The 23,366-nt window shown below is 38.2% G+C and overlaps 1 protein-coding gene across 1 annotated transcript in view; it reads left to right on the plus strand.

Moving 5' to 3' along the window:
* Nucleotides 1-21,807, plus strand: part of LOC113116186 (E3 ubiquitin-protein ligase TRIM71-like) — a 35,261-nt gene extending 13,454 nt beyond the window's left edge. The window contains exons 2-4 of the mRNA XM_026284160.1: nucleotides 7,904-8,071; nucleotides 15,599-15,733; nucleotides 15,851-21,807. Of these exons, the coding sequence (XP_026139945.1) occupies nucleotides 7,904-8,071; nucleotides 15,599-15,733; nucleotides 15,851-17,302 (1,755 nt within the window). The 3' untranslated portion in view covers nucleotides 17,303-21,807. The remainder of the gene's footprint in view (nucleotides 1-7,903; nucleotides 8,072-15,598; nucleotides 15,734-15,850) is intronic.
* Nucleotides 21,808-23,366: the final 1,559 nt, after the last annotated feature.

Consider the following 23,366-nt stretch of genomic DNA (forward strand, 5'->3'; position numbering starts at 1 on the left):
TTTTATATTTAAATTATGTAAAAATACAGCTGTAAATAATATTGCTTATTTAAATATTAAGAGTTTAGGAGGTTCATAAGGTACTCAACTCTGCTCGTATTTCCTCTATGCATACAAACATCAGCAATGGATGGGTGAAAATTTCTTGTGAACTCTTTATGTAGTGTCAGTTAGCAGTCACTGTGGTTTTAAATAGAAAATGCAATATTAGAAAACTATTGATTTTGCACCATATGCTTTTCTTTAGTATGTGGCCTACGGCATGAGAGTTGTTCTGTTTGACAGGTCCACCATTGAAAAACATCCCTCTACTTCAACCTCTCTTTATAATGGCAAAGAACTAAGGAAATATTAATTTAGTTGCTTTCAAACATGTTTGCAACCTAAAAATGTTAATGTCACCCATGTCATATGGGTGTAAATCCATTGTCAATCCATTTATTATGATACTTGGTCCATGATCTGATATGTGGTATTTTCTTTTGAGGTACATGAAGTATTGATATACACTGCAATAAATAAGTCTTTTATTTTTACTGCATTAATGTGGCATCACTTGGAAACGCATGTTTTTGATAAAATTTCTCTGTAATGCCATAAAGTGAACACACATGCTCCCCTAAATGTGGTCAAGACGTGAATCTGTTTAGGTCCTTTTATTAGCACCAATGGAATGAAATTGTATTTTCCAACATTGATTGTTTTTGTACTTTCTAAGGTGTGTATTACAATTACTATTGCTCATACTTGTGGTTACAGATTTGATAAACCCATAATCATAAGTGTTAGGCTTCATTCTTCATCTTGCAGCATTTGTTCTACAGATTTGAAACATGAATCACTTGTGTTGTATAAGATATTCATACTTATTATACTCATAGATTTTTTCTGTGTTTGCAATAAAATGGTTGCCAAATTAGATTGAAGAAGGTACTAGAGGCGTATCTTCGGAATGGAATGGAATAATTGGAAATTTCATGGTTTTATATTATGATTACCCCTAAAACCTAAAGCATACTTCACTTTTTACGCATACGCGACGGACAGCATGCAGTGTGCGTGACATGAATGCCGTCATCAGAATAGTACGTGCACCACGTGATTTTTGTACTTTCTATGTGCAGGTCGTACACGCTTATGGAAGTCATTTAGCCATAATAATTTTTACCTCAAGGTGGCAATGATGTCCCATTCCAGTGTTTCACAGTAGAAAACAAAACTAAAGAGATGGAACAACAACCATAAAATAGCGGAAACAAATGCTCACTTTCACAAGTGATTGTGAGCGAGAGGGTATGAAACTTAACGGGGAAAAATAAAGCAGACACTGGACATGGATGAAGCTTTCTAGAGCACATATGTTGACCGCTTGCCTTCGTGCTCAACGTCAATGGAGTAGCTATACTTTGAAAGACTACAATTTCGACTATGCATATGCTAGCGTACGCATACAAAAAAAAAAAGGAATTATACTTTGGGGTTAAGGCCATCTGGTTGAGAACCACAGCTGACCAAAACTGAAGCTTTATTCATCAGGACCCCTCTTAATTGTTTCTGAAAAAAAATAATAATAATAATAATGACCTCTGTTTGGGGAAATTTTATCTGTCCACACATGTTTTTAAGGAAAAACTGGTGAACGCCACAGGCACAACAAGAGTCCCCCGGAGAGAGAAGGTGGCGGGGGTGGGGAAGAGTGAAAGAAAGTTGAGTCCAGTGTAGAAGATAGTGTGTGAGATAATGGACGCCAATGCACAGGCAGGAAAATAAGCATTTGTACATTGCCAATGATCTATATACCAGTCAGTTGATACAGTGATGGTTTTAGCATACAGGAGAAGAGGCCAACAGGAAAGGCAAGTTATCCTGTACATGTATAGCACACTAGAGTAAAAAATGAATCCGCCACACAGCCAAATAAAATATCATTCCACATGACTGTTGCCAAAAAAAAAACCTTTCAAATGAATACACAAATAAGGCAAATTATAATGGTGCAGTCCAGTTTATCCTAATTATACATATTCAGTAAGCTCACCTTAACATTTTTTTTTTTTTATTAATTTGTTGGTCTATAACAATGGTTTTGTGACAGTGTTTCACAGTGATATGGTGGAACAACAACAGGAAACTGCAGTGAGACATCTCTGGTTTTAAACAGACACGAAGATAATTTTTATCAGTTATAACATCAGAACAGAAAAGCTTCAGAGCTATCAAACAGAGTGTAATTTTAAAAAAGGCTGCAGCACATACAAAAAAGATTTCCAGTTAAAAATTAAGTCTACTTTGGTCTTAAGTTACATCATAGGAATAGGATTTTAACAGGAAAAGGTAAAATCCGCTAACAATGTCCACATGGTTCCTGGATCCACCAGCCCCTGCAAATATAGTTGTGCTACACATTGTGCCTGTAAAAACTTGAGGTAATTGAACAGGGACATCGCAGGGAATCTTGGCTGGTAAGTTTCCTCCCACCACCTCTCTGTTGCTTCCTGCTAATTCCCATCACTCCGAAAAGCTGCTTCCATGTGACCCCTGCACACACTAGGGCAGTTGTAGCATCTGGTCCACAGAGAGGGGATCCGCTTTTACGAGCAGGTAACTCAAGTGGAATCACAACTCTAGATTTACACACAGCTGCTGCCGCCGTAAAGCTGAGTGAGATATAATTAGCGTTTGATCTGGCCTTTGGAAAAGTCATTAGATTGCAGCAAGGCGGTCTAGCAAGGTTTGAAAAGGAATACTGTACCTGACACTGAGCTTCACTCAGGAAGTAGACCAGTTGCTAGGGTGATATGGAGTTCAGGTCAGTTACACTGCCTCGGCTTTTAGTTATGATCCTCAGGAAAATGTTACCTTTTAAATCATTCAACTTTTCAAGTAATGCATTAAAAAAAAAAAAAAAAACTTAATTTATTCATTTTACATTTTTTTTTCTTAAAATAGGCTTAATTTTTGAATGTTTTTTGAAAGTCCTATTTATGATATATATATATATATATATATATATATATATATATATATATATATATATATATATATATATATATATATATATATATATATATATATATATATATATATAATATTAGTACAGACCAAAAGTTTGGACACACCTTCTCATTCAAAGAGTTTTCTTTATTTTCATGGCTATGAAAATTGTAGAGTCAAACTTCCTGGTTCTAGTAAGAACTCTTGATGCTGCATTTTGGACTAGCTGTAGTTTGTTTACTAAGCAGTAAGTAAGCTGTAGTTTGTTTACTAACCTTGAGGTCATAAATGCATGGATTAGCATTTCTGCATTTGACATTGAGAGCATAGGCCATAATTTATATATTGTTTGAGATGGAAAAAATGAAGTTTTTCAAATGCTAGAAACGTGGCTTTCTAAGGAAAGATTGCGATCAAATAGCACACCTAAGTTCCTAACTGATGACGATGAATTGAGAGAGCAGCCATCAATTCTTAGACCGTGTTCTAGGTTATTACAAGCAGAGTTTTTAGGTCCTATAATTAACACCTCAGTTTTTTCAGAATGTAGCAGTAAGAAATTAAACGTCATCCAGTTTTTTATATCGACTATGCATTCCATTTAGTTTTTCAAATTGGTGTGTTTCACCGGGCCACAAAGAGATATAGAGCTGAGTATCATCAGCATAACAGTGAAAGCTAACACCATGTTTCCTGATGATATCTCCCAAGGGTAACATATAAAGCGTGAAAAGTAGCGGCCCTAGCACTGAGCCTTGAGGTACTCCATACTGCACTTGTGATCGATATGATACATCTTCATTCACTGCTACGAACTGATGGCAGTCATATAAGTACGATTTAAACCATGCTAATGCTCTTCCATTAATGCCAACAAAGTGTTCAAGTCTATGCAAAAGAATGTTGTGGTCAATTGTGTCAAACGCAGCACTAAGATCCAATAAAACTAATAGAGAGATACACCCACGATCAGATGATAAGAGCAGATCATTTTGAATTCTAAGGAGAGCAGTCTCAGTACTATGATATGATTTTTTTATAATAACCTACATTTGTGCATGTTTTAAGCTTACCTGTGAGGCTGACGCGGTCTTGTCTTGCCCCTCAAACATGACATTCTCCTCCAGAATTTCATCATACATATCCAGCAGCGATCATGTTCGGGTCCTCTTCTCTGGGGGATCCTCTGTGCTGGCATCTGCACTGCCGCTCATGTCATCCAAAACTTTGAGCAACAGGTCGCGAGCACTCCTCTTTTTTTCCTCCTCAAAGTACCGGTCTTTGTAGCGGGCATCAAGCATGGTTGCAACAGAATAAAGTGCCTCACAATGCACACTGTTGAAGTGATGATTGACGGCTTCCAAAAGGGTAGTTTTGGCAGTCTGCACTCCTCTGTCCGTGTCACTCGGCCGGCCAAGCAGTCGTGTCAGTGCCACAACCGCGGGGATCACATCAGCAGCAGAAGCCTCTGCAGAACTTATATCTCTGGTCAGCTGCTCAAAGGGGGCGAGAAGTGTGATCATATTTTCTATAATTACCCACTGATTTGCCGTCAAAGTTGCAGGAAGCTCGAAATCAGCGGCATAAGCACCTAGTGCCCTTTTCTGCTCGACCAAGCTTCGCATCATATAAAATGTCGAATTCCATCTGGAAGCGATATCTTGAAGTTGTTTTACATTCCGAGCTCTTTCTGTACATCCACTAGTCGACTGTATGCCAGCTGGGAGTGTTTGAAATGTCCAATTATTCTCCTTCCCACAGCCACAACATCCGCCACGATGCGCTGAGACAGGACACCGTCATTCACCGCCAGTTGCAGTGATTGTGCCATGCACGGTAGACTTTTCTCACCAAACTCCATCATAGCTTTAGCCATGTTACGGGCATTGTCACGTAGCACGACATGCACTCGTTCTCGGAGCATTCCTGTGAGTGTAGGACACCTTTTTTAAGGGTGAAATCTTCATCTATCCACTGGGCAGTGAGGCACAACATGCTTACAGGACTCATGCTTGATGTCCAAATGTCCGTGGTGAAGCTAATGTGACACGCGCCGGCAAGGAGCTTTTCAATTTGACTGGCGACAACACTCTGGAGTTCAGGTAAGGTCACGTCAGAAAAATAGCGCCAGCTAGGCATAGCATACCGCGGCTCTAGGTGCATCATTAGCCTCCAGAAGCCAACATCTTTCACCACGCTAAACGGCTGGTTATCAAGAGCAATAAATTCAATTATTTTGTCGTTAAGATCTTTTACCTCTGGGTGGTCGCTGCTGTATTTTCTAGCTTTGTCAAAGGACTGAAGTAGAGGCTGCTGATGGGTTTTTGCCGGCATTTTTTCCTTCTTTTTAAAAAGTCTTGGTGCTGCTCAGGAATGACAGCTCTTAAGATGTGTAATCATATTTGTAGTGTTGAAAGACTGTTGTTTTACGCCTCCTCGCATCACTTGTGCTTTACAAATATTGCAAATAGCAACTTTGTTATCTGTTTGACAGATCTCGAAATGCCTCCACACAGCTGACATGTTGTAAGTTTAAGTTTTTGGCGCTCAAGCTACGTTCATGTTCGTTGCGCGTGCAAATGAAACACGCCCCCCTATCGGTTTGGCTCATCGGCCGATGCCGATGATGGTCATTTTAAGCTTTTATCGGCCGATACCGATGTTGTGCCGATATTATCGTGCATCCCTAGTGTCCTGCACCCACAAGTGAAAAAATATATATATTATCTGGTGTCTGAATAATTTTTGGTTTGCTTGTGGATTAAATCTTGTAAAAACTACAAAGTAATTCAGTCAAGAGCAGTTCACAAAGTCACAATGCATCCATTATAATGATACAGATCCAAATTATTTCTCCACTGTTTTCTTTAACTTTAGACATAACAGAGGGTACTCTTCAAGATTGGTATTTTGACAATTTTGTATGTATTTTTCAGTACAAGAGATAGAAGAGGCAAATTCGGTGTTCAAGCGCTTTGAGACGCATCTCTCTGTGTGCGCCCTATGTGCAGGTATATTACAATAGACAGTTTTGTATGTACAGGTAAATTATGTGCAAATTTAAAGTGTAGACTAAGTGTGTGCATTATATAAATAAGTGTATGAGTGTATAAATAGTGTTGTGTGTTCCACAGTTATTGTCAAGTGTTCATGAGATGGATTGTCGGAGGGAAGTAACTGTTTTTGTGTCTGGCCGTTCTGGTGCTCAGTGCTCTGTAGCGTCAATCAGATGGCAACAGTTCAAAGACAGTGCTGGATGTGAGGTGTCCAGAGTGATTTTACTGGCCCTTTTGCTCACTCTGGATCAGTACAGTTCTTGGAGAGAAGGGAGGGTTGTGCCAATAATTCACTCAGCACTCCGGACTATCCTCTGTGGTCTTCTGAGGTCAGATTTAGAAGCTGAGCTGAACCAGGCAGTTACTGAAGTGCAGAAGAAGGATTCAGTGATGGCAGAGTAGAACTGTTTCAGCAACTTCCTGAACTTACCTAATTAATGCAGCCTGAAAATCTTTTAACAGATTTGGATATTAGAAGCATATTAGTGTGTTATGTGTAAGCCAGGTTAAAGAGATGGGTCTTTAATCTAGATTTAAACTGTAAGAGTGTGTCTGCCTCCCGAACAATGTTAGGTAAGTTATTCCAAAGTTTAGACGCCAAATAGGAAAAGGATCTGCCGCCCGCAGTTGATTTTGATATTCTAGGTATTATCAAATTGCCTGAGTTTTGAGAACGTAGCGGACGTAGAGGAGTATAATGTAAAAGGAGCTCATTCAAACACTGAGGTGCTAAACCATTCAGGGCTTTATAAGTAATAAGCAATATTTTAAAATCTATAAGATGTTTGATAGGAAGCCAGTGCATGGTCATACTTCCTGGTTCTAGTAAGAACTTTAGCTTATGTTCAGATAAGCAGGGAAATACTGCAAAATTATTTGCTAACATTTTATTTGTCCAATTCAGTGCATGCATTAATTCGTTTTTTTTTTGTTAAATGTAACCACTTATTAATAAAACACACCTTAGTATCAATATTTTTTATTTGTCCTTTTTTAAAGTCAGAATTGCACTTTTCTGTTTTAATTAAATTCTGAGGAAAAAGTCAGAATTGTGAGACAGTTACCTTTTTATGTTTTTTTTTTTTTTTTCCAGTGGCTTCCATATCCATATTTGACAAAAAAAAAAAAACACATAAGCATCTAAAGCACAGCATGTCAACAGATTAATTTCAGTTACATTTTCATAGATCAATTTGTTGGTTGTTGGATGCTTCTGACCCATCTCTAGTAGCTATCAAATTTGTCTAATGTGTGGTCCTTAAAACCATACATTAAAATATTCTGTTTTTAGTCTCTTGTCAGAGTTATATGTTCTGGGTTTGAGTGTGATCATATAACGTAGGCTTATATGTGATAAACACATCTCCCTGTTAGATGATACTGTAAACATTTATAGTCTTGGCAGCTGACCAATGTAACTGTTTATGAGCTCTATATTATAGAGTGGTTTTAGTGTAAGCGTGCCCTTTTCCTTCCACATAAACTGATTAAATCTCACTGCTTCCTTTTCACACTTGTTGAATGAACTGTTAAATTGTATTTTATTTAGAGGAGCATATTTACAATTTGGATCAACCTGCATGTCAGTGTACACACACACACACTTCCAAGCATGTTTTTCAGAACTTCCAACTTCTTTAAAATGATGGCCAAACATCTTAATGTTTATATCTAGTCATAGTCTTCCTAAAGACATTTTCGAAGATGATTATGATCACTAATAATGATTGTCATTTGTTAGATCTCTTGAGGGTATGAGGAATTCAAATGCAGTGTACTTCAAAATCGCTCGCTCAATAAATTGGACTACAATTAAGTCAATTTCACACAATGTCTCTTGTTTTCGTTCACAGGTGCTGCGTTTTTTCTGTGACAGCTGCGGAGTGCCGATTTGTAGAGAGTGCAGCTTGGGCAGACATGCGGGTCACAGTTACACCTACCTGCAGGAAGCACTGCAGGACTCCAGAGCGCTGACCATCCAGCTGCTCGCAGACGCACAGCAGGGCAGACAGGCTGTACAGGTTAGTGAACAACTGTAGTCTCTCATAAACCCACATCAGCACAAACACCTGCTGGGTGTTTTCTTTATTTATCCGTCCTGCTGTTTTACTTGGACCTCAGTGTGTTTTACCAGGTGCAACAAGACTTCCACTGACTTTATTTTTCTTTCTCTGAATACAAAAAATAATAAAGACAGGCAATAAATATATTATAAAATAGAATTAATTGGTTGATGTTTGCTATGGTGTCTTCAGTCCCCTGTCATTGTCAATGAATCAGTGTCATGTTTTTTTTTTTTTTTTTATGATTTAGGTTTAGCAACGAGGCATTAAATTGATTAAATGGATAGTTCACCCAAAAATGAAAGTTCTGTCATTAATTACTCGCCCTCATGTCGTTCCAAACCCATAAGACCTTCATTCATCTTCAGGACACAAATCAAGATATTTATGATGATTTCCGAGAGCTCTCTGAGCCGCCCATAGACAGCAAGGATCCTTACACGATCAAAGCTCAAAAATGTAGCAAGGAAATCGTTAAAGTAATCCATGTGACATCAGTGGTTCAACTGTAATTTTACGAAGCTACGAGAATACTTTGTGTGTGGAAAGAAGACAAAAATAATGACTGTATTCAACTGTCTCCACATCACCACGTAATGCCTTTTTTATTATCACATACATAAACAACGTATGTATGCGGATACATTGTTTGTTGTTTATGCTTTTATCTGAACGTAAACCGCATATCGTACATACATTGTTTACATATGTTATACTGTCCAAAATGGTGCTAAGGTGACGTGGAGGAGATGGAACTGTTGAATAAAGTCGTTGTTTTTGTTTTCTTTGCATGCAAAAAGTATTCTCGTAGCTTTTTATAAAATTACTGTTTAACCACAGATGTCACATGGATTATTTTAACGATGCTACGTTTCTGGACCTTTCTCGTGGTAGAATACTTGCGGTCTATGAGAGGGTCAAAGAGCTCTCGTGAAACGTCCCCGAGCCGGGATACGAATTCGGGACACCTGTAGCACAACGCTGTATGTTGGCACGCAGCCCACGATTGCTGATTTCTAAAAAAGGTTCTGCCATCACAGAAATCTTTTTTTTAGAATATTAAAAGAAAACGGTTATTTTAAATTAACTGTTTACAATCAGGGTTAGGTGCTTCTACACCTTTGTTAATCAGCTATCATTTCACAGTGATTTTAAGAATAAATTATGTATAGGGATTGGGTTTAGTCTATATTTTTGGACCGTAACGTTGGTCAGGGAACATGTCTTCCTTGCAAAATCACGGTAAGCCCCTAGGCTTCAGTAGCTCTTTATCTACTATTGACCCTAAAAGGAATATTCCGGATCAATACAACTTAAGCTCTTTTGAAGGCATCTGTGGCAAGTTGTGATTACTACAATCAATTTTGACCATTCTTTTCCTTTTTTCCTTTGCAGTGCTGCATGTACATTTAAAAACCAAAATAAATGTTCAAAATAAACGATAAATAATTAAATTTTAGTAATACATTCATCTGAAAAGGTGGTTCTATACTATAAAGTTTGTGTAAATTTACGGAGCGAAAAACTTGTTTTTCAAATCTAACTTAAGTGCATTAATAGTAAAGCAAGTTATTATTTCTGCTATTTCAGACAGTTGCAACTACATGACTGTGAGTGAGGGTATTTCCCTTTGCTTTGTGGAAGTAAAGGGCTTTTTAAAAGAGGCTGGATAATCAAGCTGACTTTCCATTAGCATCACTGTGTGTGCCACCCCCACTCAGTCTGAATGAAGAGAATAGAAGAGCGGGAGGAGGACTGGCCCAGTGCTCGGTTACTGCCTCTATTCAGCATCCTGATGGCCCTAGCAGGGTGGATCATTAGTCACACACACAGAGGAAATGTTTCTATTTCTCTGTCGCTCTTCAAAGAGGCTCCGTGGGTGAGGGGTGGGGGAGAGAACAGCTCCCATTAGGGCTGTTCAAATCCATCCTTCTCCAGTGACATGGAGTCGGTTGGCAAGCAAGGCACTGAAAAAAATAAATAAAATCTAATGGCTGTTTAAATGTGCTGGTTACATTTAAATAAGCCCATGACTTTCTTTCCACATTTGATTCTTTTCTCTTTTTATCATTTGTGTTCTTAAAGGTATAAATGGACAGTTGGAAACCATTTCCCATATCTTTTGATAATGTATAATCTAAAATAAAAATAAAAATGGTCATATATTATGAAAATTGTAACTTTATTTATCCTATTCATCAATTTCACATTTTGTTGCAATATATATTTGGTAAGTAATGTGCTAATATTCTGATCCAAACATAGTCCATGCGTTTACACAGCGATCATCTAAACCTGTCCAGTCCTAAAGCTTCATCGGCGACACGGCATCATCTGAAAGAGCCTGACCTGCGTTTACATGCGCTTGATTGGCTGCTTGTTCTAGTGTGTCTCTAATCCTGGTACTGGATGGTGTATAAATGGGAAGCCTCCAAACGTTTATAGGTTTGAAAGAACATGCAGGGTTTAAACAATGGCTTCAGCCTGGGGACTTAATCTCTATTCTAGAAGCACGCTGCCCATGAATGGCCTGCTCCACAACCAGCCCCTGACAGCTTGGTCTTTCTTGGCGCTGCATAATCTAATTTGCTGCACTTTAGCCTGTCATTTTGCAGCTGCTTATTCCAGTTCACCCTATTCCGGTGTCTGACTTTTGATTGGTTTGTGCTTTTGTGATTGACATCTCAATCTCAGAATGGGGATAGTATTTTATTTAGAGGACATTTGTAAATATGAAAGAGCTAAAACCTTAACAGTGCAATCAAATAATCAATCAAATAATAAATAAAAAAAAGTTGTTTTTTTTTGTTGTTGTTTTTTTTTTTCATCAAGAAATACATTTATACTAGTACTGGGCAATGATTAATCACGATTAATCTCATCCAAAATAAAAGTTTTTGTGTACATTAATATTTGTAAACCTGGACCACATAACCACTCATGAGTTTAATTTTTTCGAAATTGAGATTTAAACATTATCTGAAAGCTGAATAAATAAGCTTTCCATTAATGTTTGGTGTAAAATCAGACAATATTGGCAGAGATACAAATATTTGAAATCTGGAATCTTAAGGCTTATTTATACTTATACATCAAAACTATGCCGTGGAGACTGCAGACTAGCGGTTTGCATGTGTACTGCACGTCGATGTGGACAACGATGCAGAAGTATAAATGAAAACTGATGCACATCCTACGGCGCAGATATATATACAATCGTGCTGCTTAAAGGGATGGTTCACCCAAAAATGAAAATTGTCATTAACTTACCCTCATGTCGTTCCAAACCAGTAAGACCCGTAAGTTCATCTTCGGAACACAGTTTAAGATATTTTAGATTCAGTCCGAGAGCTCTCAGTCCCTCCATTGAAACTGTGTGAACGGTATACTGTCCATGTCCAGAAAGGTAAGAAAAACATCATCAAAGTAGTCCATGTGACATCAGAGGGTCAGTTAGAATTTTTTGAAGCATCGAAAATACATTTTGGTCCAAAAATAGCAAAAACTACGACTTTATTCAGCATTGTCTTCTCTTCCGTGTTTCTTTTGAGCGCGTTCACTGTAGTGTAGTGATGTCCGGTTCGCGAACGAATCACTCAATGTAATCGGATCTTCTTGAAACAGTTCACCAAATCGAACTGAATCGTTTGAAACGGTTCACATCTCCAATAAGCATTAATCCACAAATGACTTTAAGCTGTTAACTTTTTTAATGTGGCTGACACTCCCTCTGAGTTCAAACAAACCAATATCCCGGAGAAATTAATTTACTCAAACAGTACACTGACTGAACTGCTGTGAAGAGAGAACTGAAGATGAACTGAGAAGAAGAGCTGAGCCAGATAACGAGATTGACTCGTTCTCGAGTCAAGAACTGGTTGTATCGTTTTTTCGGATCACCAGTAGTTCTTTCGAACAGCTCGATTCAATAAACCGGTTAAAGAAAACGGTTCACCATTTTTTTCACGCTCTGAGTAATGATGACATTGGCGATGATTGCCCTTGATTCAAGCCTTCGGTTTACTTGAGCTAATAAAATTAGCACAGAATCAGTTCAGAATTAATCAAAAGAACCAGTTTGGTTCAGACGCTCTGTGTGTCAGTCTGCTTCACGCTGAATCACACATGCGCAGAATCATCAGCTCCTCGGTTCTTGAATCGGACGCATCCGACAGAAACTGTTCTTGACTCGTGAATGAGTCAATGTTTTGTCCGTTATCTGGCTCGGCTTGGTGTTCTCTCTTCACAGCAGTTCAGTCAGTGTACTGTTTGAGTAAATGAATTACTCCGGGATATTGGTTTGTTTGAACTCAGAGGGAGTGTCAGCCACATTATAAAAGTTAACATCTTAAGTCATTTGTGGATTAATGTAAATACATTAAAGATTTTTTTTTATTCTATAGGTTGAATACCCCCTGACCCTTTGAACTTTAAGTTTGGCTCAGGTTAGGTTATCTGCTCCGCACTAAATGTCATTCTTTCCTACACCCTTTTTTTCTTTTCCTACTCCTTTTAATGGATAAACCCTTGATCCAGGTCATGAGACCAACAAGTCCTTTATTTCCTCTCATTGTTTAATTTATCATTAATCTTTGAAGTGTGACACAAGTGTGGATGTAATGGTGACGAAAAAAGATTCTTCCAAGTTAAGAGGGCACAGCTGAGTTTTGAGCTTTCAGGATCACTTAAATAGATTAAAGTGGAATCCATGAAAGCACAATTTAATTTAGATGTATATTACGATTCTGATTGTTAGATTAGTGGGCAGTTTAGATGTCAGCTGACAAGCAGAGGTAGGGCTGTGTACAAATCGCTATTAAAGCAAATGTTAGAGGTCATTGTACCCAAGATAAACCTTTTATCCATCTTTTGTGTAACATCACAAAGGAAGCCCTCATGCTTTCTTGGATCCTTTCAAATTAAGACATTTTAACTGTTTTTGATCCAGGAGAGATTTTATTTTATTAATTAATATTTAGACTTTCTAGCAATAGTTTTATATCCTTTTTTTATCCTGTAATTTAAAACTAAATATGTATTAGCCACTGGCTCCTAAAACAGTGTACTAGAAGTTAAATTACTTAAGTTGTCCAGATCCTAATTTAATTGTCACAATAAATTAGGGCTGCACAATATTATAAACATTTTTTTGAAATGGTGACATCTGTTTTTTTTTTTTTTTTGCGCTATATACTGCGATGTGTAGAAATATAGTAATGATAATCAGGAGTCTTGAATTGCTCAAAATTTGAGTTAATCTACAATAATTTGGGTGATTTCGTAGGCACATTCATAGAAAATAAACAATAATAAAAAGAATAATTTAAACCCTTAAAAATTACTTTTTGCCTTATTTTGGGTTGTTTAACACAATATTTGACTCGCCTTATTCACTATCACTTCAAGGCAAATAAAGGATCTAATGTAATGATGTTAATAATAAATGTTGCTTACCTTAAAATAAGGGAGCTAATTTGTAACTGAAGTGCAGTCTAGAGACCTGCATCTGCGCAGGATGTATTTTTCAGCCCTACTCTCGCGACTCCTACAGAAATGTTATCTTGTACCGCTCACGTCCGCTACATTCATGATTTGTCCAGCTCCCGCCGACAAAAGCCCACATAAAAGTAATGTAATATAGATTTTTTTTTCAGCACATCAATGAAATTTACATTAAATAGTTCTGTAATATCTCGTAAGTTCCACAACATCCCAGCATCCCAAATGCTCCTGATAAGTTATTTATGCTAAGCACCATTCACAAACCACTGTTATTTTCAACAGAAGGCTAAGCATAGACTACTGGTCTCTAGTGGAGGTCTAAACTGGTCCAAAATTCATACTTCATAAAAACATGCTACACTGAACTGGCCTTGACCTGTCTATTATTTTGAAAGTTGGACCCGGGCCCATGCAAAACCGATAAATGTCGAAAATGTACTACCCGGAACTCGCACGGACCATCAGTTATTTGAAAGCTGAAACCAAACCTGGCTGGGAAGACACAGACCTGATTGGACCCAATTGGCACATATTCCACAGCAAATTGCTATTAACAAGTCGATAAACAACTTGCCTAATATAAGAAGCTCTCCCTTGGCTCACCTGACTGTGATGCACATAATCCTCCTTGCCAAGAATGTTCCATCCATGATATTCCTCTCTTGCCAATTTAAATGCTTAATCCACTCATTATTCCAGCTTCAAAAGTCTGCTTGCTTGTCACGGTGATGGATGACAAATGCGACTTTGCAGTTTTGCTTTTTTTGCATCTCGAGTCAACTTGCATAATAATTTAGACATTTGCCTATTTGGATTATAATAACAATTGCTCATCCAGTACCATGGCTACTGACGCTAGCTTTACTTTTTTGCTGTCATCTGTGTGCTCTCTGAGCCGAGTCAGAGCAAAGATTTTAGATATAACAAGAAGTCCGTTCATTCACAATATTATTATAAAAATCAGAGAAACTGTTATTTATTATTTCAAATTATCGACTCACACTTTTTTCATCCTAATTTTACAAGTTGAAAGTTACAAAACAACACACACAGCACTGACATAGTCACTCTGACTCTGATAATGGCCGGGTGTTCTCTGAGTCCAATCAACTCGGGTAGTACACATAATGTTAAACAGACCTGGGAAGTAATAGATTGGGACCCGGACCTGGCTGACTATTTAAATGTAAACCCATAACCCATATGGATCCCGGGTCCTGGATCTCGGGTCCTCCGTGTAGACCTCAAGTCTCTAGTGCCATATAATTGATGATGTGTTTCTTTTTGCGACCGACTATTTCGGTGCTTTTCCTCTCGTTCCTCACTCATTTCGCCATGTGTAGCAGAGACTGCATGACAAAACGAAGCAGCAACGTGTGCTTTTTTTTTTTTTAAGAACCATTTATTCCGAATTCATTACTTTATATCAGGCAAATATAGAACCATGTGAGTCCTGCATCGCACCCTCCTGCGATTGTGATGTTGGTGCTGAAACTATGTATCACGCAGCCCTACAATACATTTTTATATATAATATACCGTGACAAGCTAAAGAACATAAACCCTGTTCAAACATGCTGATGGATGGATTGATTTTGACATTTAGGTCGAGAATCAACCAGCACAGTTCCTCTTACCTTTAAAGTCTGTTTGCTTTGATGAAAACTGTTGAAGGTAGACATTCTAAAGTTGTAATCAACTAAACGGCAAAAACCTGAAGTAACTTAACAAATCCATAAATCAACACAAAGCTTTTGGTTCTCTTGCTACAGTGTATAAATTGTTGCAGATTTGTATTTATGTCCTTCTGGTAAAGTTAAGTCACAGTATGTGGCTCTGTAGTTGTGCATAGAAACAACAATATTGCACAATCGTCTATTTTGTGCACAGTCATAATGTTGTTGTTTTTCTCATTTCTAAGTGAACTGAAATGTCCTCACAAGACTGCATGTGTCTAAGCCCTTTCTTTAAATTTTCTTTCAGCTGAGCATCGAGAAAGCCCAGGCCATTGCTGAACAGGTAGAGCTGAAGGCTAAGGTTGTTCAGTCAGAAGTAAAAACCATCACTCTTCGTCATAAAAAAGCTCTGGAGGAACGTGAGTGTGAGCTGCTCTGGAAGGTGAATGAAAGAACAAACATTAATGAATGGAGTAACAACTACCTTTTGCAAGTCTTTCAGTATGAAAAAAGTTCACTTTTTTTGTAACATCAGGAACTCTTTTTCTTTCCTGTACAGGTGGAGAAGATTCGCCAGGTGAAGGCAAAATCACTTTACCTGCAGGTCGAGAAACTACACCAAAATCTCACCAAGCTGGATAGTACTATCTCCACAGTGACGCAGGTTCTAGAAGAGGGTCGTAGCATAGATGTCCTGCTAGCGCGAGAGCACATGCTTAACCAGCTACAGGAGCTTAAATCCCTCCGCTGCATCCTACAGCCCCAAGAAGATGATCGCATCATGTTTACCCCTCCAGACCAGGCTCTTCTGATTGCCATCAAGTCGATGGGCCTCATCAGCAGCGGAGCCTTCGCCACAGCTTCCAAAGCTCATGGTGAAGGTCTCAAGAGAGCGCTGCAAGGAAAGCTAGCTTCCTTTACCGTCATAGGGTATGATCATGATGGTGAGCCACGGTTGTCCGGTGGTGATAGCGTCTCAGTTGTGCTTATGAGTCAGGATGGTCATCTGTCCAGCGCAGATGTTTCAGACCACCAAGATGGAACATACACTGTCAGCTATCTACCCAAGAGCGAGGGGGAGCATTTGCTTTCTGTGCTTATATGCAATCAGCACATTGAGGGAAGTCCTTTCAAAGTGATGGTCAAATCTGGTCGCAGTTACGGCGGTGTTGGACTGCCCATTGCATCTTTCGGAGGAGAGGGCGATGGGGACGGGCAGCTGTGTCGACCTTGGGGCATCTGCGTGGATAAGGAGGGCTATGTGGTGGTTGCTGACCGAAGCAACAACCGTGTGCAGATCTTTAAGCCTTGTGGCACATTCCACCACAAGTTTGGCACTTTGGGGTCACGACCAGGCCAGTTTGACCGCCCTGCTGGGGTCGCCTGTGACAGCCAGAGAAGAATCATTGTGGCAGATAAGGACAATCACCGCATCCAGATCTTCACCTTTGAGGGTCAGTTTATCCTCAAGTTTGGTGAGAAGGGAACCAAAAATGGACAGTTCAACTATCCATGGGATGTGGCCGTCAACTCTGAAGGCAAGATCCTGGTTTCTGATACACGCAACCACCGCGTGCAACTCTTTGGACCAGATGGGACTTTCCTCAACAAATACGGATTCGAAGGCGCCCTCTGGAAACATTTTGATTCGCCTCGCGGTGTGGCCTTCAATCAGGAAGGCCACCTCGTTGTCACTGACTTCAACAATCATCGGCTGCTTGTCATCAGGCCCGACTGCCAGTCAGCACGCTTCCTGGGGTCAGAGGGAACCGGAAATGGCCAGTTCTTGCGGCCGCAAGGTGTAGCTGTGGACCAAGAGGATCGCATTATCGTGGCAGACTCCCGCAACCATCGCATTCAGGTGTTCGAACCCAACGGCAACTTTTTATGCAAGTTTGGGACACACGGTAACGGCTTTGGGCAAATGGATCGCCCCTCTGGTATAGCGGTTACTCCAGATGGAATGATCGTGGCTGTGGACTTTGGAAACAACCGAATCCTCATGTTCTGACCTTTTTAAGGTTTGAAATACCAAACTGTAGGCGTGGACAAATGGAAAAGGAGATTTTGCACATCTGTCTGTCAGGAGCAAACGCAGTTTGATTTAGCGAGGTGACGAGCTGTAGGGACTTGATAGTTCTGTATGATTCTCAGTGATCGTGTAACTCCAAATGCTTGCCGTTACAGCACACAGTTTTGGCTGCTGCAATCGGAGAGTGTTTTACTCTTGGTATGTGTCTTCAAATCTTTTTTTTTTTCTTCTCAGGGAATTTCTTGCATTCTTGAAATATTTTCTCTCTGTATTACACCTACCTCATATAGCTTATGTATGAATGTACTCGCGTTTGTGCAGAGACCTAGTCCGTGAAGTTTTATAAAGAAACGTCTACCTCAGTGTTTTTTTGTGTGTGTAAAATGTGAGAAAAAAAAAATGAAACAAAATGAAGCAATGTTTGGGTATTTGCACAGTTCGCACAATTTTTTCCTGATTGTTACTCTGTGCACAGAACGCAAGTTATATCCCTGAATGTTTCTCGTAACGATTGATAAAAACAAAGCTGCATGTTTTGGCAGAAACATTAGGATAAGGTTTTGATATATCTTCTGCTATGTTTTCTTTTTTTGAATTTTGTGTACATTTTAAATCAGGCTTAATCTTTTTCTCGTACCTCATTTAAACCTTATACCTCATTTACCGCATTATACCTCTGGGTCATTACATTTACCTCACTTTGTGGTCCTTGAAAAAAAGTGAAAAATATGCAAGCCGTTACCAAAAATGAATGCTGTATAACTGATGAAAGAGACTGATAAATAAGACAAACGACCTGAACTTAGTTATTTAATAAGACCCTCATGATGTAATCAAGAGTTTTGCTCTGACTATGAGAAATATGAGAACATATACCTGTGATTATTTTAAATGATACAAGAGTGAATTGGAGGCTGTTCTTTAAAGAAGATCTTCAGATAGGTTTTATTTTTGGGGAGGGAAAAATTTAAAGAATGTAGACACTAAATGGAATATCGAAGTGTAAAAATGACCTAGCCCTTATTTTTGTGTTTCTATAGTTTAGTTTTCTTTCATATGCAGTATTTAGGCAAGTTAAAGTTGATCGACACAAATGGCAAACAAGGATGTAATCCAATTCCTCTCAGACTAAAGATTTTTTTTTTATTATTAAATATATATTTATAGTGTTCTTTCAGAATTGAGGCCAAGTTCATAAGAGTCTCATTTCAACCAGCTGCATTAGATCACAAGTTTTAGATCAAAAGCTTTTTGTTGTTTTATTGATTACAGCATGGCCTACAGTGCTTCCTGTGCCCGTTTAAGAAAGATCCCCAGGGAGACTATTCACTATATCAGTGTAACATCAATTGAAAATACTTAGAATCAATTGAGCCCAGTTTGAAATGTGGGTAACCACTTTAAAGTGTTGTTTGCTTCTGTGTTCAATTGATTAAAAGAAGAAAAAAAAGGACGCAAAGTATTTGGGAAAAAATTCATATATAAATATAAAGCACTGGTATACAGCGGAACAAAAGCACATGGCTCTCCCATTATAGTCTGCCTAAACTTCTCATTTAAGCTTGTTTATGAGCGACAGGAAAGTGTATCTTACCAATGTTGTGTCGTAACTCAATAAGATTGTTTTTCCTTTCTGGTATTGAGTGGTCCATGAAAATTTGTATGTTCCTGTTCTTGCAAGCACCATGTTTTTGGACATTTTGAAGTGGGTGAGCTTTATACAAACTTCTTTCTGAACGTATGCAGTGCTGCCTTGTTCAAACATGTGTGGCAGGCCCACTTACAGAACCAGTATTGTAATATTAATCTTTGGGGTTAATTTGCATGTCCAGTTCTGTTTTACACTTTGGTTAATATTTAAAATCTGAAAATTGTGTGAGAGCTGGACGACCTATTGGAAAGTGGTCATGATTATTTGCCCTACCGTTTTCTTGTAGGCTGCAGTTATCTTGTCCTATCATGAGTATTAACGTGCTTGCATGTAGTTACCTGTGCCTTTTGTGATGTTAGATAAATGGGAATTGAATGTCTTTGCCAATGGGTGGCTATAGGAAATGGGCATGTGCCAAAACTGCTTCTGAAACTCACGGATGCGTTGAGCATGGATCTTTTTCTCAGTCTTTTTTCTTTATGTATATTACCTCATTATAAACAAAATATTGACTTAAAATTGTGGATCATCAGGCATATTTATGTTGGAGATATGTTAATTATGATAATGTTGCGTTTTATGCATGGTAAGATGGAGAGTAGGCAGTTAGATTTCTGAAAATTGATAGACATCTGTACATTAGATGATAATAGACAAATAAAAGGACCAGCATGGGTGACAGAAGCCCGTTTGATGAGTTTATGCAATAATGAAAGATTTGCTGCTTCCACCAACTCAGATCTTCCCTGTCATACAGTATTAATATCATATTTGATCTGATGAATATTTGGCTGCAAAGTTTTCTCCCTGAATCCCTGCTCTCTTTGAGAGGAATCTTTAAATGTATATTTTTGCATGCTGTTAAGGTCCTTGTATGCGGGTGGATGTAAAAAAAAAAAAAAAATGGATGTTGGAAAACAAGGAAGGAAAAAAAAAAGTATAATGTACCACAACAAAGGGAGCGTATATAGTTTGTTAGCTTGTGGTGAGTGGTTGACTATATGATTGTATTATTTCTAGATAGCTTTACAGAGTAAGGTACCTCGTTGAGCTCCATTCAGATGCCTTACCACAGATCCTTAGCTTTTGGAATCAAATCAGAACTGGAAAACTGCCAAAGACCCCATTCATATGAAACCTTAGCGTGTGGATGTTTATAAATCTATTTTTTTCTCGTTTGCCCAAAGACTTATACATTTGGCATCGATCATTCTTGTATTTCGTCATGCTGTCGATGTCTTGACATAAAGGTGAAATGGTCCTAGTACACGTCCCTGGACGTTGGATTTTGTGTGTAACACGAGTTTTTGAGCAGGTGCCCTACAGGACCAAAGATGGAGAAATGTTTGAATCCAGCTCCCACAGTTTACAATGAAAACTGATCTCTAACTCTGTGGTAGTAGTTTTTTTTTTTTTTTTTTTGAGAACGGAGTCAGGCAGCCATTTTGTGGGTTGTGATGACCCAAGTGAGATCAGTACAGAAAAAGCCACTATGTATAACCCCTTTAGCATTGATTTGGACATTTATTAAAAGTGTAAGTTCTACTTTGAGCGACAATTTACTTTTTAGGACTGATACTATATGTCATCTAGATACTATCTGGCTCATTGGACATTGAAGTCAATTTTATCGAACTCGGTGTCTTTGAATTTCAGATCATTGCGAATTTTTCTGTCTTTTTCTTTCTTGTCCCCTCCCTTTTTTTTTCTTTGGACCTCTGGTCTCTAATTGTACGGGTTTTGTCACCATTTCTGGTGTATTCCAGCTTATGACTTCTTCCTTACTGGGGAAAAACAGAAAATGTAAGTTCAGAATTGTGTGGTCATAGACCCTTTTATGATTGTATTATCTTATTAAAAAAAAGAGATGTGTACACACATTAAAACAACTCAGGTAGCTTTGTAGAGATTTGAGATTTGATTAAAATTCAATGTTTGTTTCATACAGTTTGATAGTGAATCCTTTGTTAGTTCCTCATGAGCTTTTGTGTGTTGTTTTGTTGTTAAAAATGCTGTTATTAAATTCCATGGGATCCTTTTCAACCATGTCGCAGTTAATAGTCAGTGAGGGGGTGAACAATTCATAACCTTTACACCTGCATGTCTCAGTTTTGCAGTCTTTACAAAGTCCTAACTTGATTTTATTAATTTAAACCTCACGTAACTAAAGGTATTGTTTTGCGCATATTATGATAAAAGTTTGCGTTCAAAGGCTGCTACAAAATTCATTGCCTTTTGTTGATCAAAAATGCCTTAAAGCTTGGAAATTACGTTTTCAAGAACACTGAGGGCAACAGTCTGTCTCAAAATTTGAATTATAGTGATAATAGACATTTAGACTCCATGTCCCAGCACTGAAATGTGATTTTACATCAATACTTTCCAAACCCCTGAAGTTGCAGTGCATCTATAAGGCTCGGCTGTGGGACAGGCTAAGCAAAGAGGTGTGAAGAGATTTGAAGTGCTGAGCTGGAATCAGTTTTGCCTTTTAAAATACAATGATTAGGGTAGAATCAAAGTAGCAAATGCTGATTCCAGGTCAGTTATCCTCTCAGGTTGGATTATTTTGGTTTAGGAGCCCTCTAAGAGGCCCACTAGTCTCTCCATCTCTTTCTCGGTGTTTCATTACCCGCACCATCTATCACCCCCTCAACCAAAGCAACAGAACAGTCATTTATTACTTTCTGAATAAGGCTGATGAGACCATATGAAATATGTAGTGGTCTGCAGTCTTGTTCAGTTGTCTTTGTGGACTTTAAACATTTCCTATGCATTTTGTTCTTTTTTTTTATGTTTGGTTGTTTACGATTTAAATAAAGTTGTATCTCTTGGATCCTGTGTTTGTGGTGAGTTTTTTTTTTTACTTTATTAAAGTATAAGTAACAACTAAAAACAATCCTACCGTCGCCGTTCAGGTCGGGGTTCATATCGTTTCGCTGTAAAGTGATGTCAAGTTAAATGTTAACATTGTTGGTGTTTCAAGAGGAACACTTGCTGAACTGAAGCACCTTATGTTAACTCGACTGGCCAAATATCTATTCTATTATATGCATTTTTATTCAAGTAGGCTGCTACACAATTTATAAGGGAAATCAGTGAGGTCTTTACAACAATCAAAATTTTATCTTTCTTTTTGGTCATACAAATAATCGCATTTTGATGCTGCTGGGGGTCATGTTTAAAATATGAATATACGATATACACTACCCTCTCAAAATAAGACCACAAATATACCGGGAATTTATATTGCTAGAACTCAAAATAGCTGGAATTAGTACTTCAATCGCTGAAAGTCTGGACACAAAGGGCTAATGGGATCGTTTACCCATAAAATGAAAATTCTGTCATTGATTACTTACCCTCATGTCATCCCAAACCTGTAAGATCTTCAGAACACAAATTAAGATATTTTATTTGCATTTCGAGAGCTCTTGGACCCTCCCATAGACAGCAAGGATTTATTTGTGATCAAGGCTCAGAAACGTAGCAAGGAGATTGATAAAATAATCCATGTGACATCAGTGGTCAACTGAGATGTTATAAAGCTACGAAAATACTTTTTGTGTGCAAACTTTTTGAAGGTTTCTAAAGCCAGCAGGAGTGGAACATTTCCGCTAAGTATCCGAAAGATTTCAAAAATGTTCTGAAATTTACTGAAAAATTTCTACCTTTTTGCAACCCTGACAGCCAGTGCAAGTTTTCGAAAACTTCTTGTTGGTAAGTTGTTTTAAAACCCCAAAATGAACCGTAAATAAACTTCAAAATGATTTTGTACAATATAGACACATTTGTTTTAGTTTTTTCTACATGCAATGCACATGCAATGAACTACCACCTTGTGACCATTAATAAAGTAAATAAAAAACATTCTATCAAGTACATATGCGTGTAGTATGAATTCAGTCATTCAGTATGAATATACAATACAATATCCACAGATTACTTTTTTTTTTCATCAAACTAGTTTAGCGCAAATCCAGCCCTACTGCCAATTTCATTGGTCAACCTAATTAAGCAGCTATCTGTCAAGAAAAGGTCAAATTTTATGTATTATTCAGTTCAGATTAGTGGTTCGTATTTGTTACAGCATTTAAGCACTGTGATTGATGTGACCAATTAAATATTTCCAATCGGTTGCAGGGCAGGACTTGCATTTTAACTGGTTTGGGGGGAAAAAGAAACCATGCAATTGACAGGGTCAGTTGCAATTCCTAGCCATTTACAAATCTTCTCCCAACGCCTTATGGGATAGTTAAGTGTCCTATGGATATGATGTTGAAAATCTCTGGAATTAGTTGCCCATCTGGGACTTTTGAATGAATACTGTGAATTTGAAAATACTTATCTCACTTACTACTTTTATATAAAGAGTAATAAATCCTGATTCTGCTC

Source organism: Carassius auratus, chromosome 16 (assembly GCF_003368295.1).
Source record: "Carassius auratus strain Wakin chromosome 16, ASM336829v1, whole genome shotgun sequence".
Classification (NCBI taxonomy): domain Eukaryota; kingdom Metazoa; phylum Chordata; class Actinopteri; order Cypriniformes; family Cyprinidae; genus Carassius; species Carassius auratus.